The sequence below is a fragment of the Monomorium pharaonis genome, chromosome 9, assembly GCF_013373865.1.
Source record: "Monomorium pharaonis isolate MP-MQ-018 chromosome 9, ASM1337386v2, whole genome shotgun sequence".
Lineage (NCBI taxonomy): Eukaryota > Metazoa > Arthropoda > Insecta > Hymenoptera > Formicidae > Monomorium > Monomorium pharaonis.
Genome location: NC_050475.1, coordinates 13620900 through 13636589, shown reverse-complemented (window position 1 = coordinate 13636589; position 15690 = coordinate 13620900). Strand labels below are relative to the sequence as shown.

Sequence of the window (15690 nt, the reverse complement as noted above, 5' to 3'; positions counted from 1 at the left end):
CTATATTGGACATCTAATGGACTTCCACTGGAAGTTCAAACTTCCATGGCAGACGTCTAATGGACGTCTATTGGAGGTTTTATTTCTATGTGGGTATTTATTACTGTGCGCATCTGGAACGCTTCCGCTGAATTATAAATCCGTCGTCAAATTTTTAAAATTCAACATAATTTTCAAAATGATCCTTGATTAGCACGAAAGTAACCATGTGGATGTTTCTAATGTTGCTGATTGCGAATGTATCATCAGAACCACAACCTGAATTAGCAAAGAAATTTGAAAATTTCGTGTGCCATATTGGATTGGCCATTTTAAATTTTGAAAACCTGATAATGGATTCGTAATCAGTAACCCCAAAAACCTTTATATCGTCGCTTTTGAATAAAAGGACGTTATCTCAGAAGCCATTTGAAAAGGGCGTTAATTCGGAAGCTAGTTGGAAATGGCATTAACTCGGAAACCGATTGAAAAGAGCGTTAATTCGAAAGCCGGTTGAAAATAATGTTAACTCGGAAGCCGATTGAAAAAGGCTTTAATTCGTCTGCTAAAATTTTTCGCTTCAATTTAAGTTGACAGCACTGCCAAAATAATTGTGATACTTAATTTAAAATACATATAAACATATTGAATAAAAAAATTAGTATGCACATATAAATAGAGATATCTCACGCCTTCTTTAATCAGAGTATATTTTTCTAAATGTTAGGTTACTTAAGTATAGCGTTAATTTTATAACCTATACGTATTGCGAATCCAATGTTTATTTGCACGTAGCAGCTCGCTGAAAAGATAATTATTTTATGTATAATACTACTGAATTAATATCATTAAATTGTAACAAGTACAAACTGTACCATGTTACAAGGATATATTTAGTTTTGACAGACGCAGTATCTATATTTATAGTATAATATATTTTATAGTCCATCAATGCATTTAAATGCTTCTTTACTTAAGAATTTTTCTTTTATAGTTATGAAAATAAAATAAAAAATGTATTTTTATTTTATGAAAATAAAAAATAAAAAACAAGAATTTATCGATAAATAAGAATATATCGAAACAAAAAGTATTTTTTAAACAATGTTTATACTGATTATTACATTGCGTTTTTTAAATTAATTTATAAATTAGTATTTTTCCTTAGAAATTTTCTATTTATAAAATCAAATTTATACTTTTAAATTTACACTTTAAGATAAATTTGAAATTTTAAAAAATGTATCAGATATTGCAACACCTGCGTCTACAATATTAGGTGCAAAGTTTTTTTATTTCAAATTTATCAAAATATAAATTTTATTATATAAATTGAGAAGAACTTCTGAGAACTTCTGTCACAGGAGAGTAGTTTATAAGGTCACTGCGTATCAAAACATTAATAAAACACGCGATAGTAAAAAATCAAAGGCAGTGCTGCCAACTTAAATTAAAGCAAAAAATGTTTGCAAGCGAATTAAAGCCTTTTTCAATCGGCTTCCGACTTAAAGCCATTTTCAACCGGCTTCCTAGTTAACGCTCTTTTCAATCGGCTTCCGAATTAACGCCATTTTCAACCAACTTTCGAGTTAACGCCCTTTTCAAACGGCTTCTGAGGTAACGCTCTTTTATTCGGAAGCGACGATATACAAATTTTCATTAAAATTGGCATTAATTTTTAGATTTTGGTCCGCCATATTGGATTCGCCTTGTTGAATTTCGAAAATCTGACAACGGATTCGTAATCAGCAACCCCAAAAATTCCTATATATCAAATTTTATAAAATACCGATAATTAGAAAAATGTGTGCTTCAAAAAAATATAGGTAGGTCTTTGGGTGACCCATTGTAACGCAAAAGGTTAAGGATCCAGTCGGTTTATCTCCATAGTAAAATGCTAGGTCATTAAGATTCATACTGTATATTGGGTTATCTAATCTTACAAGTTTTATCGTAACTTATTATTATACGAATAATTCAAATTTTTAATGTATGTATTATATACATTATATTATTCATATAGGTATACACTCAAAGATTTTATTGAAATACTGGAAGCGAATATTTAATCAAAAACACACTCCGACTTTTCTTCCAAGCAGAGTGTGTCAATTAAATTCTAAATGAAAAACGATGTGTGTCGACTTATGTCAAAAATGTTAACTATATTCCATAAAAAGAAAACAGTCTTAATTTAATTTTAACACAATTTTTTAATTAAAATAGTTTTTATTTATATAATTTTACATAACTAAATTAATTTTATAAGCTATTAGCCTTAATTTAGTTTTAAAGTAATTTTAGTGTACTAATTCCTTTAACTGAGGAAGTCATTTTTCCCACGTTTTAAAAAATTTTTATGCCTTTAGTACTAATTTTTGCTAAATTGATTGAAACATAGCCGTCCAATTTTAATGATTTACATGCAGGTTGTTCGCTGAAAAACACGCAAGAGCCATGGATTCGTCTTGGTACAAACGCGCAGTAGATCAACACTCTATAGAGCCAGAAAGTTTCGTCTTCAGTGTTCCATTTGACGCAGGTAAATATGCGTATTTTGATACACATTTGTAATATATTTTAAACAAAAAGATGCGAAGTTACAATTCTGATAGAAAGTTTTGAAATATTCATAAACTTGATGTTTCATTATTTAATTAATATTAAATTAATGAAATTTTAATGAAAAATTTTTAACACATTTAGTAAAGAAATAACAATTTTTTTGAAATTATAATGAATTTTTTATTAAATTATTGGTCAAAATATTTCAAAATATTTCAACTTACATTTCAACAAAATATTATCAAAATTTCATTAGAATGTTATAAAAATTGTTTTATTAGGACCTGCATGTCTGTGAATACACTTAATAAACCCAGTGAACACATTTTATAGCGGCAATATAACATGGAAGTTACATGTAATTTAATATTGTTATTCTTGTAATATGTAGGTGCTATATGACATGGAAATAACCTGTTACGTAATATTTGTTATACGCAAGTGATCTAGCTGTTATACATCGTTTTGGCGTTACAGTTATTCAACAAAAATTGTATAATCGTAACATACCACGTTCGTATCAATGTTATTACGGAATGTCATTCAGGATGTTATAATGTCTGATTTCTGAGTCAACTACGATACGTCGTAGTTGACTCAGAAATCAGACATTATAACATCCTGAATGACAGATCTATTTAATAATAAAAAAAATTATTATAAAGATAATGTTTCAAGACAAAATAACGGTTTGTCTACAATTACTGCGCACAAAAAATGCACAAAATCTAAATTCATCATGTGCTGAACAAAAACAGAATAATAAATGTATACTATTCAATTTTTTTTAGAATTATGAACTGTATAGTTAACCATCTAATCATTTGAACGCTTCAAAGATTAGTGCTAAATAGATCGCAATTTCCATCAAATTATTAAGGTTATGGAAAAAGATAAATTTAACAATGAAATTAATAAGTAAATAAATTAATGCTATTTATTTTTAATGTTTTGCAAAATTTAATTGCTTTTATAAAAAATAATATAGTCGCGTCAGTTGACATATAGGTATATGTAGACAATAACAAGTACCCATATCGATGAGTCAAATTGGCGTAGCAGGTAGAGTACAAAGTTCGTAATCCTAAGGTCCCGGGTTCAAACCTAGCAGCGGCAAGTAAGAATAAAATAAAAAATAACATAATTTAAATTTAATTAATTAATAAAAATTTATTCTAAATGTAGTATGTGCTGTTGATAAAAATAATTTCAAAAAAATGAAATTTTTTTTTTATTTTATTTTTCTTTGTAACTGTTGTGTAACGGTTAGATAACATGTAATTATAACATTATTATATTGCTGAGTCGGAAATTGTAACTTACATGTAAGTTACGTGTAATTTCAGAGTAACGTAACCTGTTATATTCGGTTACATTGCTGTTACACTGCTGCTATATTACTGTGTTTACTGGGAATTTTTATCCACGTAAATCATATGCAATATATGGATTATTAAATAAATATGTATAAAAACGATGTATAAAAAATGTCTTTAATCGATGCTATAATTATAATTAAATATTTCTACAATTATTGAATTATTAGCTGACACGGTCGATCCAATAGTCACCGCCACGCATGCTGTATTCATCGGAAAGGGTCACAAGGCACCAGCGGCAGTGGTGGGTCTGCAATTTCAACATCAATCTTTGGCGACTCACTTTGTGAATATCACTTCGACAGTAAGTACACATAAAAATATATAAATTTTACTGCTGAGGAAAGTCATTACTCACAAAGGAATCTCGCGAACTCCAAAATTCTGATTTTAATGAAACTTGGCATAAATGTAGAGAGGATAAATACATGAATTTAGAAATTTTTTGTTTGGGCTTATAAACGGTTTAAAAAGTTGAAACCACCCTTTAAAAGTTGAAGGTTTTTGCCTTTTCTCGATGTATCTCGTAAACTAAAAACATACGAACTAGAACATCTACTTTTACAAATATTTATTTGTACGAATATTACAAATAAATATTTTACTACAAAAACTTGGTACCGCTAAACCGAATAATTTGCTTTAATACAAAATCACTTTTTTCAATTTATCTTATATACTAAAATAATAATGATTTAAAATTACAATTTTCTGCAATCAAAATCGTAATGGCGTTATATACATATAACATTACATATATGCACGTGAAAGAGAGAGAGAGAGAGAAAGAGAGAGAGAGAGAGAGAGAGAGAGAGAGAGAGAGAGAGAGAGAGAGAGAGAGAGAGAGAGAGAGAGAGAGAATGTACGCATGTATAAGAGATTGAGATATTAAAAATCGCTTTCTTTTAAACGAAGTTATATATTAAACATACACACATACGTGCGCACACATACATTCAAATGCACGCACAAAAAAAAAGAAAGGAAGCTAGTAAATTTTTCGGTTTAGCAGCGCCAAATTTTTGTAGTGAAATTTTTATTTGTAATAAAATATTTATTTGTAATATTTGTACAAAAAATATTTGTAAAAGTAGATGTTTTAGTTCGTATAAATCCATTGTCATAGTTGGCGCATTTTCTTCATATCATTACTTTTGTAGAGAAAAAATATATATTTTTTGTTCTTTTTGGGAAAAGATAATTTTATTAAAATTTCATACATTTGTAGTACCAAATTAAAATTATTTTGTACAAGAATAGGTTTTTGAGGGCGTTTCTTGCACGCGTATACTTGGCGCTTTTTTATACCGTTTTTTTAAAGATAATTTTGTTGTGATTTCACTCATTTTGTAGTGACAGGTATCTCATTCCTTTTTATAATATATATGAAAATTCTTAAGACAAATTTGAAATCCATATCATATCAAATTATAGATTGAAACTGAGATTGAATTAAAATGACAAAACAAAGTTATAATAACTTTATTGTGTCCCAATATAGGGGTTACAAGGCGCTTTTGAAATATTACGGAGCGTTCCCGAACCGCTTACACTTTTATCACCCCTCTACTCTCGAACCGACCTGACCATTTGTGACCTTTACATGCTATTTCCCCCCACCCCCCTCGCACGCCCTTATCCCCTTACGGAAAAAACACTAAAAATAACAATTAAAAAAATATTCAAGTTGAGTATAATTTGGGACAAGGAATAAACACTCAATTCAGTGTAAATACTCAACTTGATTGTTCGCTCTTTAATTTACTTTTAATTAGAGTGTTATTACTCTCAACTTGAATGTTTGCCATCTTATTGAGTGTTCATTTCAATGTTAATCCTAAATTTAAGAATAACACTGAAATTAACACTCAATTAGATGGCAAACGTCCAAGTTGAAAGTAATACTCAAATTAGTACTCAAAGCCAGCTGAACACTCTAGTTAAATGTTTATTTTAGATATTCGTTTTATGTCCATTTCTACCAATGCAGATTAATTTTAATCTCGGTTGAACTTGCTTTTTTTGCTTTTGTTTTTATTTAATATTTTCTAATCCAATGTTTGAGAGTGCACATTCAAGTGTACCTTCAACCGATAGATGTGGAGTGTACATCCCCAACGTTTGAAGTGTTCACACTTTATGTTGGAAGTATACACTCATTTATTGTGTGTTATATCCAAATGTTGGGAATAGGAGGATCTCCTCACCAGAAATTAGACAAAGTCGACTTCGTTTTTTATATTTATTTATTTTCTGAAATTAATTTTTATTGCTTAAGTGCGTCTTTCGGCGCGAGAAAAATGTATTTAAATTTTCTTCTCCCTATAGGAGATGTGAGGCTTGTATTATTAATGTGACCAGGATCGGCCCGTATCTCTTTCTTCCTTCTTCTTCCTCTTCTGTCGAGATTTCTGGAAGATAAGCCTTTTTCAGTTTCTTCCGAGATGTCGCTTCTTCCGCTTGTAGTTCCAGGGGTTCGGTTTTAGTTGAAGCCTCTTGATGAGTTGTCTGGGTTAAAGCGTTGATGTAGAATTTCGGCTCCGGTAGATCAATTGGAATCAACCTCCAAGGTAGGTATTCGGAATATTGCTCGGTCATGGAGATCTTCGCTCTAGTTGGAACCAGTACTACATTTGCTCGATGAGCGAAGAGACGTCGATTTGTCCCTTTTTATATATTATCTGATTAGTCGTCTTAATTACGAGTTAATTCATAATGCGACGTCTGTCGGCAGGAAGATTTCCTCAATCTGCCTGAAGTCAATTTCAGACAGAGTGAAATTCGGAACATGTGCGGCTGTCAACTGTCAGCAGTCATAGCCACATTACTTTTAAATATTCAGTATTTAAATCCAAACTTTAATATAAACACTCAATCATTGGGTGTACACACAAATGTTCAAGTATAAACACTCAATCTTTAGTGTAAATACTTAAGATTTGAGCGTATACACCTAAATTTGGGAGTAAACTCCCAAAATCGAGTATTAACACTCAATTTTGAGTGTAAACTCTCAAAATTAGAGTGTTTTTTCCGTAAGGGCCTCCCCCCGCTACCACTTTCTCCTCCTTGGGCCCTCTTTCCTGACTCTTTCTCTTCCATTCATCTCTGCCATCCTCCTTCTACCTCTCCTCCTCCGTTTCCTTTATTCCGTCTTCATCTCAGTGGGCCTCTCCTCCTCTCCTTTCTCTCTTGTCTCTCTCAGCTCTCTTCGCCTTTCAGTCTCCATTACCTTCACGCTTTTTCGCCTTCTCTTCTTCCTTCCTGCTTCTCCTCCTAAGAAAACTAATCAAAAGCATTAGTCTCCTCCTTCGATCCTCCTCTCCATTCTTCCCCCCCCCCCACCTTATCTCCTTCCTCCCTTTTCCTCTCTTTCATCTATCTCCCACTTCTCTTTCCCCTTATTCCAAACCCACTCAACCCCGTCTACCCACATACTTCTATTACCCACATATACTTTCTTCTTTTTACTTCTCTCCTCCCTTGCCCTCTCCAACATCCTTCACCTAATTTTCCTCTCCTCCATAGTAAGGTCCTCGTTCAACCACCTTTCCCAACGCTTCTTGATGTCCGCTTTCCTTTCTAGTAACCAATTCTTGTCTTCCTTCTGCAGAACCTCCGTTATCACTATTCCTCCTCCTTCCTCTACTCTTTCCATTACCATCCCCAACTCTACTTCCCTTCCTAACTCCCTTTTCAAGATTTCTTCTATTATCGTTCTTTGTTCTATTACCCCTTCCCCTTCCACCCCCATCCATATTATGTTTCTCCTTCTCATCTCCCTTATTTTTCTCTCCCTTTCCGCCCCTCTCATCCTTTCCCAACCCTCCCTCTCCGCCCTCTCTTTCATCCTCTTCTCCATCTCCCTCTCCACCCTCCTCCATGTTTCCAGTCCCCTCCCCCCTATTCCCCCATTATCCCTTATTCCATCTTCATCCTCCTCCTCCGCTTTTCACGTGTTCCCTCTTCTCTTCTCGCCGTCTCCTCCTGTCTGTCTTCCCTTTTCTCTCCTTCCTTCTTGGGTGCCTCTGTTCCTCTCGCGCCTCGCCTCTTCTTGCTTCTCCTCCTCCTCTCCTTCCCTCATTTCCTGCCACCAGTCTCCTTCACTTCCGCCTTCCCTCCTTCTCTCTCCATCACCTCTCTGTTCTCCTCTTCTTTTGCCCTCGCCATCCCCTCTGTTCTCCTCTCCCTTGTTTCCACCCGGCTGCACAACTTCTCTCTCACCACCTCCTCCTCGGTTTTCCTGTCCGTTCCTTTTCTTCTTCATCACTCTCCTTTCCTCGTTCTCCACCCGCTGTTCCCTTTTATTCCCGCTTCTTCTACCTTTGTCTTCTCGTGTACTCCTCCTTTAACTCCAGCCTCTCTTCCAAGCATCTTAACCTTTCTCTCACCTCCTTCAGCCCTCTCCTCATCTCCACCCTCAATTTCCTCATCTTTCTTCCCACTTCTTCCATCGCCACATTTTCTTTTCCTCCTCTCACCGCTACACTTCTCAATATGATCTCCACGGTCCTTTTCCTATTACACTTCCTCTCTATATCCACGTCTTCTACAATCGCTCTTTTCCCACTTACTAACTTTACTGACATAACGCCTCGCATCATATAGCTACAAAGGACCACGTGTTTCTAGAACTCAGCGTTCCCAAACATGCTACCAACGTGCCTCACACTCCTGCTAACCTTGGTCCATTTTCTTGTGTATCCTGCCACTCATCCCACCATTTTACTGCTGCCACCCTCCTCTCTTCTCTAGATGGCTTTCATACCGCTGCTCTACTCCCGCCATCTGCCTTCCCTTCCTGCCTCTCTCCTCGTCGCCACTCTATCCGATTGACTTTTCCTCCTGGCGCCCTCTCTCTGACCTCTTCTTCCCGTCCACTGCTTCTTCCTCCATACTTTTCTCTCTCAGCTCCAAAAACTCTCTGACCTTTCCTCTCTCATTTCTTCCCTCTTCCGATTTCCCTTCTCTTCCATCTAATTACCCAATCATCTTCCGACCTCCTCTTCCCGAATCTCCACTTCTTACTTTCCTCTTTCAGTTTTTTCCACAGCACACCACCTCTCACTCCGGAGCTCTCTGTATCACTTCCATTCTTAACCACGCCATCTTTCATTCCCAAAACAAAGTTATATTGGTTTTGGTTTCTTTTCTGATTATATTTTAATTCATTTTCAAAATATGTCTATTACATCATCGATTACATCGTGAAGGAAAATACAGATGTGGCTAATTTGAAGATTAGTATAACACTATGCATTATACAATCAGTACATTACATAACATTTTCATTTTTTTATGGAAATAAGTATTCTGAGATAATTTAATACTTTGTGTTATGGTTTATTTTTAGTTGTCATATTAAAAGAAAGAAAAAAAAAACTCTATGTTTGAACCTAAAGTAGAAGAGTAGAAAAAGAAAAATGAGTGAATGAGTAAGAAAAAAGAGAGAGGGAGAGAGAGAGAGAGAGAGAGAGAGAGAGAGAGAGAGAGAAAATTAGAAGTAGTTAAAAAATAATAAGAAAAGGTAAGAAAAGTGACATAAAGTAAGTTATTTACACATGTAAGTAAATTATAATTATTGTGCTAGAAAGTATTATTATTAACTTTAGAGAGAGGGGGGGAGGGAGGGAGGAGAATAACATTGTATAGTAATGCCTATACATATACGTATGTGCATATATGCATATGAACATGTGTGTATGTACATATATGCATGCGGGTGTATTTTATTTCTTTCTCCCTCTCTCTCTTTCTTTGTGTAAATAATTCTTTCTCCTAAATATTATATAATATAATTGACCTAAAAGCTGGAATTAACAGTATAGCCGACTACTGGAAGGTACTAAATATAACATAGTTTTTAAAAAATGATAGAATTAAGTGAACAATTTAGTCTTTTGCAATGTATTGAATTAGGTAAAAAGCATGAAATCTTGTCTGAAACAATTACAACAAAGTATACACTATAATGCCACTCAGCTGGCTTGCCGATGACGTGTTCATAGACCGCAATATGAGTAATATATTTATATGGATGCCCAAAGATCATCTGTACGTTTTAGTCTACACACAGAAAAATAATTACTACTTCCAAGTAAATATTACTTGTTCTAAGTAATTGGTTTCTTTCTACATCTGCAAATCTATTCTAAATTTGTTACAAGTATCACATTTACTTAAAACATATTCAAAATTTTAGTAAGTGTAATACTTCAAACAAGAATATTCACTTTAAACAAATATTACTATCCAGATTCCTATGTAATTCTTCTTCAATCAAGTTTTATAATATTTTTGAAACAAGAATAAATTTTTATTTTAAGTAAAAAATTTTGATTTTCTGATACTTGTAATTTTCTAATACTTGTAATAAACATACCTGAAAATTAATATTAAAAAAAATATTCTTGATTGAAGAAAACTATTACTTGAACAAAATAAAATAAAATAAGTAATTACTTTTCTTGGCTGTAGAATTTTTCTGTGTATTTTCTGTGTGTATTTAGTAACTGTCATGCATTCTATGCAAGTCGGATATACGGATAAGACACATAAATTTACCGATGCAGCTTTTAATCAGATCAAAAAACTAAAAAGTAGGTATTTAAATACTTTGTTGTTCCCAAAACAATATATAATACAATTCTCTTCATACATTTACAAAAATCACGTACAAAATTTTTTATTTATAGTTGAATCGTAATTGTACTTTTATAATTATGTTTATTATCCTTTTACAGTTACTGATAATAAACCTATTTTGCTCATGTTTCACTGAATGCTCTTGGAACATTATAATCATGTGCCGGCTTGTAATGGGAAACAAAAGCGTGGCTCTTACAGAAATTGTAAATGTGACCTATGGCCTTTAAGTAACCTGTAAAGTTAACAAGCTTCAGAAATTTCCATGAGAGCCACGCTTTTGTTTCCCATTACAAACCAATACATGATTATATGTTCCAAGAGCATTAATTAAAACGTGGGCAGAATAGATTTATTATCAATAACTGTAAAAGAACAATAAATATAATTATAAATGTACAATTACAATTTAATTACAAATTTAACTGTAAAATAGCAATAAATATAATTAAATATAATGCTATTAATGCAAATATTAGTGCAAAAAGAATGAAAAGTAAGATATGACGTGTCGTTCCATATTTGAGAAGTTGACTCGTAGTCATTTTGTAGTCTTTTGTCTCATGTATGCCTTATTAATTTACAATTTACAATAAAATAAGTTAGAGAATCAAAAACATAAATAAAAATTTTAAATGTGATCTATGTAAATATATGAAGAAAATTGTATTAATTAGAATAAATTGTTTTGGAACAACAAAGTATTGAAATACTTACTTTTTTGTTTTTGATTTAACTAAGAAGCTTATCGATATATTTCTGTGCCTTATTCATATCCGACTCGCATAGAATCCATAGCAATTACTAAATAGACTAATAAGAGGTACAAATAATCCTTGAAATCCATATAAACATATCTCCGATATTATAGCCTGTGACCATGTCATCCGCAATCCAGCTGGGTGACTTTATAATCTGTAACTTTGTTGTAATTGTTTCAGACAAGATTTTACACTTTTTACCTATTTCAATAATCTAAAAAAAAGATTGTACAATATCTTAATTTAAGAGCCACACACTAATATTTTTTAGAATAAAATTATAACATTTGTAACTATTCTCTCAACTGGCCTGCCATAAGATAGTGACTTGAAGAACTAGAAAGCACACCTTCAGATAATCCTTTTTGATATGAATTGCACTGTCAATTTTCTATATAATGGTTTGCTAAATTTAAAAATGGATGAACCTCGGTGAATTACTTATCGACAGCAGCATACACGGGCTTACTTTCAAGGTTCATATATTCTTTTAGACATTCTATAAATTCTGAGTTTTGAAGTTATACCTCTCTCCTTATTGTCCACTCTTTTTTTATCTATTCTTCTTTTACTTTAATTTCCAATAAAGTGTTTCTTCTTCTCTTTCTTTTAATCCTATCTTAATCCCAACTTAATAAAAAAGGCATGTAATAAAGCCTCTTTTCCGCGTGATTGGTTCTCTTACTGCGCTTACTTTGTATTGTGAGAGTAACCGTTACTGCGATTGAATTCTAACAGTTGTCAAATTTGTACAGATAGTTATTTATACAATTATCGTTGTAGCTTATTCTCAAAAACTAAAAAATGAAAAGCTAAATAGCGCGCAGTATTACTCTTATCTCAGAATACTTATTCCATACAAAAAATGAAATTTTTGTGTAACTTATCTGATTATAAAACGCAGTGTTATACTAATCTTCAAATTAAACACAGCCGTCCACAGACATTTCCCTCCACGATGTAATCCACGATGTAATATGCAAATTATGCATAAAACTAAAAGCACAAACTTTGTGCACGTCAACACGTCACAACAAACCTCGAATTGTCACATCACCACGGAGTAAGAGTAAGGAGTACGATCTTTATAGCGTGCGGATAGCAAAAGCGACACTGTTTTTAGATCCTAATTGGTAGGGAATCCGCTAAAAGGAATGGATTCATAGCCATGATCGCCATTTGTAACGAGAGAGAAAGAGAAAGAGGAAGAGATAACGTCATCATACTGAAAACTGTAACTTACAGATGCAAATTATTTTGTTAAAGTTTCAATACTTCTGTATGTTTCGCCTTATTACCCAGATAGCCAAATGCAGCGAGTTTGCTGTCAAATCACCAACAATCGTTGAAGCAACTAATTTTGACAAACTTAGAACAAGGTGCGTCAGCATTATGTCTGTCAAACTGAACTCACGTGAATTCTAATTCTACCAACGGCATATTGATTGCAATATGTCAGCATCAATTTGCTACTCGCAAAAAAGTGATTTGTGACAGCAACTTGACGACAACTCGTGTTGTCAATTTGCCATCCGTGATTAATAGCGTATTGACAGCAAATTGACGGCAACTTGTTATCATCGGTATGCCATCCGCAACCAACAGCATGTTAATAGCAACATGACGGCAACATATGTCAAATAATGAATGCTCATATGCTGACAATATACTCACATCTGGCATTGCCTAATAAAACTTCTGCGGTCACCCATCCAACTCTGAACCGCCGTCGACACTGCTTGACTTCGAAGATCGTACGCAACCTAGCAATGATCCATGAACACTTGATGCTCATGAATACATATTTGTTATAGATAATTTCAATAGATGTCAGAAACATGAAACGTATAGTTAAATAAATTTACAGTTTTTTTACTGCTTTTTACATATGCGAAATAACATGCAGAATAACTTATAAAAATATGTTTGTTCTGTTCTTTTGATAAAGCTAAATTATATCCCAGACAGCACACAATATTTATAAAATATTTACAAAATATTTATAATATTTATTTAAATATTTTATAAATATTTATCCAAATATTTATTTAAATATTTTATAAATATTTATCCAAATATTTTATAAATATTTTTGTGGTCTTAAATTTAACAGATCATAAAGATTTATCATAAATATTATAAAAATATTTATGAAATATTTACAAATATTTACAAAATATTACATGCACAAATCTTACTACCTGGGATATGTATAAAAAATTATTTTATTTTACATTTTATTTCTACAATAAATCATCGATAAAGTATTTTCTTTTATATAATAATGAATAATATGTTGCTAATTTTATTCATGTTTATCTTTTATTTTGAAACTATGTTTATGTGTAATATGATTAATAAAGTTATAATTAAATTTATATATATATATATATATATATCATAGTCTACCTGGTTTACCTGGGATAATATATATTTGGAGTATGTATAATTATAAAAATTAATATCTATATATTAATTATATTTAAATTTCAAAAATATAGACGTCTTTTTATTGAAAAGTTGTCGTAAACGTGTGACAAGTTCATATTGTCAGCAATTTGTAAACAATAAGCTACAATTAAAAAACTTTATAATTTGAAGGCATATATGCAATAACAAATGAAAATTATTATATATATGTGTTGTTGCTGTCAAATTTGCATCATGATGCTCAAGATATAATCATTCATTCGATTGAATCATTCATTGCCGTCATGTTGCTGTCATATTGTAGACAACATCATATACAAGTATTGCGAACCGTTTGCTCGGAAAATTTCGCCAACTGTTTGCATATATAAGCAGACATATTGCTGTATTCGTAACGTGTTCTACTTCGATGTCAGCAAATATACAGCAAATATCTAACAACACGTTTTGTGCATTAGTTTCTTCAAAATGCTTAATCACGCTTGGCTATCTGGGTAATAGGACTCAATACATTACGATACATAATCACTGGTGAAAAAATAGGCATGGACCCGATTGCACACCGACTCGATTGCACACGGACCCGATTGTGCACCGGCTCGATTGCACACGACCCGTTTGCACACGGACTTTTCTTATACATATTTTATAGTCGTCCGTGTGGTGCAGAAAAGGCTTTGACACACACACACACACACACGCGCGCGCGCGCGCGAGGGCGGTGCAAGGGGGCTTCGCCCCTCCTCCCGCATCCACACCGTCCAAGTCGCTAACCTATGTACTATCTGCAATGCGGAATTGTATTGTGTGCAATCGGGTTTGTGTGCAAACGGGTCGGTGCGCAATCGAGTCCGTGTGCAAACAGGTCGATGTGCAATCGGATCCGTGTGCAATCGGGGCCGTGTGCAATTGAGCCGGTGCACAATCGGGTCCGTGTGCAATCGGGTCGGTGTGCAATCGGATCCATGTCCAATCAAGACTGTCTATTTGGGAAATACTACTGTGTCCAGTCGCTTATGTGCGCAATCGGAATAGTCTCGATGAAACAGCATTTTCTTTCAACTTCGGTACCTTACGTTGCACCGTAATAGTTGTACTGTCTGCAATATGAAAGACATTTCCTTTGATAATGTCATCTTTCTGAAAATGCAACTCACAGATGTGACTTGTTTTGTTAAAAGTATTAATATCTCTTGCAGTAATTTCACTATTACGTAATTATTGAATATTTTTTCCGTGCAAGCTTCCGTGTAAAAAGGCTTTTTCTTTTAGAAGCACCTTTTATTTACCTTTTGTAGTACATCCGCGGGTAACGTCACAGACGCGCACAGTAATAAACAGACACAGCAGGCTGAGTGAAACGGATACAGTAACAAACGGACACAGACCAAACGGACACAGTAATGAACAGACACAGTGCGAAACAGACACAGACCAAATGTGCACAGACCAAATGCGCACATACCAAATGCATACAAACCAAACGGACACAGTAACAAACGGACTTATCAGATAGGTTGCGACTTTTCAGGGCACCTCTACCGATGGGATGGGTGCGGGAGAAGGGGTAAAGTCCCCCTTGCACCTTCGCGTGTGTGTGTGTGTGTGTGTGTGTGTGTGTGTGTGTGTGTGTGTGTGTGTGTGTGTGTGTGTGTGTGTGTGTGTGTGTGTGTGTGTGTGTGTGTGTGTGTGTGTGTGTGTGTGTGTGTGTGTGCAAAAAGCATTCTCTGCACTACATGGGTTTGCGACTGTGTCCGTTTCGCACTGTATCCGTTTGTTACTGTGTCTGTTTGGTCTATGTCTGTTTGTTACTGTGTCCGTTTCACTCAGCCAGCTGTGTCCGTTTATTACTGATACAGTTCTGATAAGCTTGCAAAATTACAAAAGAGTATAAGCTGTAGTGGATTTTCAACAAATTATTCTCTTTCATT

At 33.6% G+C, this 15690-nt stretch overlaps 1 protein-coding gene across 3 annotated transcripts in view; it reads left to right on the top strand.

Moving 5' to 3' along the window:
* The window catches only part of LOC105838187 (voltage-dependent calcium channel subunit alpha-2/delta-4), a 187842-nt gene that overhangs the window by 113470 nt on the left and 58682 nt on the right, over window positions 1–15690 (top strand). For all 3 annotated transcript variants that reach the window (XM_036292266.1, XM_036292265.1, XM_036292264.1), the window contains 2 exons: window positions 2409–2521; window positions 4091–4227. In XM_036292266.1, coding sequence (XP_036148159.1) covers window positions 2409–2521; window positions 4091–4227 — 250 coding nt within the window. The remainder of the gene's footprint in view (window positions 1–2408; window positions 2522–4090; window positions 4228–15690) is intronic.